Source organism: Salvelinus sp. IW2-2015, linkage group LG6.2, assembly GCF_002910315.2.
Source record: "Salvelinus sp. IW2-2015 linkage group LG6.2, ASM291031v2, whole genome shotgun sequence".
NCBI lineage: Eukaryota > Metazoa > Chordata > Actinopteri > Salmoniformes > Salmonidae > Salvelinus > Salvelinus sp. IW2-2015.
The window spans coordinates 23845212-23848886 of NC_036846.1; the positions used below are offsets into that span (position 1 = coordinate 23845212).

Sequence of the window (3675 nt, forward strand, 5' to 3'; positions counted from 1 at the left end):
TGAATTTACACAACAGACCTAAATGGAATCTTTTCCAAAGTTAAAACATCAACTAAATAGTCGGTACTGATCTCGGGTTGTCAAAAGTTTCTCCCCAGACTAGGTTTCGGTTTAGGCGCTTAAAGTCTCTCCCCGACTTAGGTTCGTTTACGAGCTAAAGTCTCCCCAGACCTAAGCTGGTATGCTAAAAGTCTCCCCAGGCTAGGTCTCGGGTTAGCTAAAGTCTCCCACAGACTAGTTTCGGTTAGCCTAAAAGGTCTCCCCAACTAGGTGTCGGTTAGCTAAAGTCTCCCCAGACTGAGGTTCGTTTAGCAACATTCTCCCCAACTAGGTTCGGTTATGCTAAAGTCTCCCCAGACTAGTTTGGTTTTAGCTAAAACTCCCCAGACTAGGTTCGGTTTAGTAAAGTTCTCCCAGATAGGTCGGTTAAGCTCTAAAGTCTTCCCCAGACTAGGTGTTCGAACCCTCTCCGACTAGGGTATTCGGTTACTAAAGTCCCCCAGACTAGGTATCTCGGTTTAGCTAAAGTCTTCCCCAGACTAAGTTGCGTTAGCTAAAGTTTCTCCCCAGACTAGGTTCGGTTAGCTAAAGCCATGCTGTTCGGACCCGCCTTGATACTCTGCTTCCCAGACTAGGTTTTCGGTTAGCTAAAGTCTCCCCAAGACTTAGGTTCGGTTAGCTTTAAAAAGTCTCCTCCAGACTAGGGTTCGGTTTAGCTAAAGACTCCCCAGATAGTTTGTCGGTTTAGCTAAAGGTCGTCTCCCCAGACTTAGGGTTCTGTTTAGCTAAAGGGTACTTCCCCAGACTAGGTTTGGTTAGCTAAGTAGTTCTCCCCAGACTAAGTTTGGTTAGCTAAAGTCTCTCCCAGACTAGGTTTTGGTTTATCTAAAGATCTCCCCAGATTAGGTTTGGTTTAGCTAAGTTCTCCCCAGACTTAGGTTTGGTTAGCTAAAGTCTCCCCAACTTAGGTTATCTAAAGACTCCCCACACTAGGTTTTGGTTAGCTATAAGTCTCCCCAGACTAGTTTTGGTTAGCTAAAGACTCCCCAGACTAGGTTTGGTTATCTAAAGTCTCCCCAGACTACGTTGGGTTTGCTCCTAGCAGAACTTGGCTAGGCGAAGTGAACGTCTGTACCTTGAAAACTCCCTTAAAAAACCTTCGCTTGAAAAAAGAGGGGAAAAGCGGCAATATTACTGTTTGTCCCTCTTGAGATGCCATAGCAAAAACATAGCCATTATACACTTACTCAACATAGTTTTTACTAATTTTACATCTGCAGTATTTCTCATGTGAAGAAATGTGCCTTGAAAACTAGTTGTTTCTCATTGGATGACAACAAACAGGTCATTAAAGAATCCCATCCATAGTTCCCGCTCCTACTAGGAGTAGTACTGTTGATCAATCACAGACAAAGGGGCGTCGACTTTTCGGCTACCGAAGTTCAACTCACCTCAATAATTTTTTTGTGTGCGTAATGAACACCCGAAAAAACTGCCACACCAAAACTAACAAAAATATTAAAGATTTTTTTACCCACAACCCCCAAAAATATCATCATAATATATGTGCAAACTATTTCAACTGGGAAGCGTGTGACAGGCTTAAAAGTATAGGGTAAGTAGAGGGTGTGGATGGTTGTCTCCTGCAGAACCATACCAGAGTCTGATTGGCTGACAGCATGGTAGAGTTGGAACGTACCAGAGTCTGATTGGCCGACAGCATGGTAGAGTTGCTCTCGTGTCCGTCCCCTCTGATTGGTATTAGAGGCATGGTCCCAAACTTCTGTTTGGAGATGTCTGAGGAGGAGTGACGCCTCAACACCGGAGGTCGGGGGTCATCATTCTGTTAGAAGCAAATCAAGTGAATAGAAATGAATCAAAACGGAATCAAATGGATAAAATTAAAACAGACAAAAGTACAAATCTAAAGCGTAGGTGATATACCCCCAAAAATATGGGGGAAAGCAAACTCTAAATAATGTAAAAGTGATGCAACACAAGCCATACACTTGGGGAGGGGAACTAGGCTCCACAACATACCTGTGCTTTGAGGAAATTGGTGACCCAATCCCATAGGTCGGACTCACAAAAGCAACAAAGGTACCTGGGAGACACAAAAACACAAAAGCAGCGATTAGCTCTTAAAAAGGGGAGGGAGATCTCATTTAAAGGGGAGGAGAGAGGCAGATCTAAAACGAGACATTCCACCCTCCCTCCCTTAAACAATGTAGTTCACTTACATAATTTCATAACATCTGATGTCATGCAAAATCATTCACGACAGTAAATGAGGAAAGCTAAGAGGAATTTCAAATAGTTGAGAAAACATTGTGTATCTCCTACAGGAACACCTTTCAATCTTATCCAATAGGAGTTGGATTCAAGATTTCCAGACATCCTGTGCAATGACCCAAATAATGTGTAGCAAGACAGTGGTATTTCCTTTCGTTGCCAGACAAGAGTTTAAAAACACTTACAGTTGCTGTTTCTCCATCATGAGAGTAAAGCCCCATCAGTTGGGGGTTTCAGCTTCTTTCGAATTCCCATGTAGATCTTCATAGACTTCAGAGGCCATTCCTTTTCAGGCTTGACGCTCTGAAATGACAGACATAGTGACCAGTAAGAAAATATGTATAGGGCAAGACAAATAAACGGACAAATCACAGCTCCACCTGCGATAACTACATCGGGTCCAAATTAGTGCCGATGACCAAGATGTGACCGCGACGTGAGAGCAGAAATACCTTTTTGTCCTTCAGCAGGAGCAGCTTGTGGTCTTTGATCTGAAAGGTGTGTTCCTGAAAGACTTTTCCGTGGAGGAGTTTGGGAGGATCTTCACGACACTTCAGAACTCCCATCTTCATTATCTCACTCTTGTAGGCTGTGAATAAAAATCATACTGTGTATAACAATGACAGTCTACAAATAAAATAATATGTCACGTATGAACGTAAGAGCAACAAGAAATTGGACTGATTACAAATCGACGATCAAAAAATAATAATTTGATTGTTTCGATAAATATAGTTCAATAGTTTATTCTTTCTCTGGGCTGTGCAGCATTTACCAGTGAGGATGTTGATGCCCTCTCCTCTGGGAACTCTCTTCACCACCAGGTAAGCTGAACTAGGATCAGCCATTTTACACCACTGTAGCGCCTGCTCCAGCACCTTCTCTTTGGGGTGTAGGGGGCGCTCTGTGGAAGATGGACAACATTTGAACATTATATAAACAACTATTCTTCTCTTTGAAACATGAAGACTTTCTCACAGTCCTCTTGTATTTCACAGAAGGACATTCCAGGACATGATACTGTATAGTTTCACTTTATTTTTTACAGCGGTCGTTTAGTTATTAGAACTAAATACTATTTTGAGATGTTTTTAGAATTTCTATGTCAGATACAGTAATATCATGCTCATCACCCAGTCAGATACAGTAATATCATGCTCATCACCCAGTCAGATACAGTAATATCATGCTCATCACCCAGTCAGATACAGTACTATCATGCTCATCACCCAGTCAGATACAGTAATATCATGCTCATCACCCAGTCAGATACAGTACTATCATGCTCATCACCCAGTCAGATACAGTACTATCATGCTCAAAAGAGAGAGATCTACAGAAAACAGAGACCATAAAGAGATAGCTCCAGGAAACCAGAACACA

At 42.3% G+C, this 3675-nt stretch overlaps 1 protein-coding gene across 1 annotated transcript in view; it reads right to left on the reverse strand.

Annotated features, from left to right (window-relative positions):
• Positions 1-3675, reverse strand: part of arap3 (ArfGAP with RhoGAP domain, ankyrin repeat and PH domain 3) — a 56401-nt gene that overhangs the window by 5526 nt on the left and 47200 nt on the right. Inside the window, 6 exon segments of the mRNA XM_070444166.1 lie at positions 1700-1843; positions 2041-2104; positions 2478-2514; positions 2517-2595; positions 2745-2881; positions 3068-3245. Of these exon segments, the coding sequence (XP_070300267.1) occupies positions 1700-1843; positions 2041-2104; positions 2478-2514; positions 2517-2595; positions 2745-2881; positions 3068-3245 (639 nt within the window).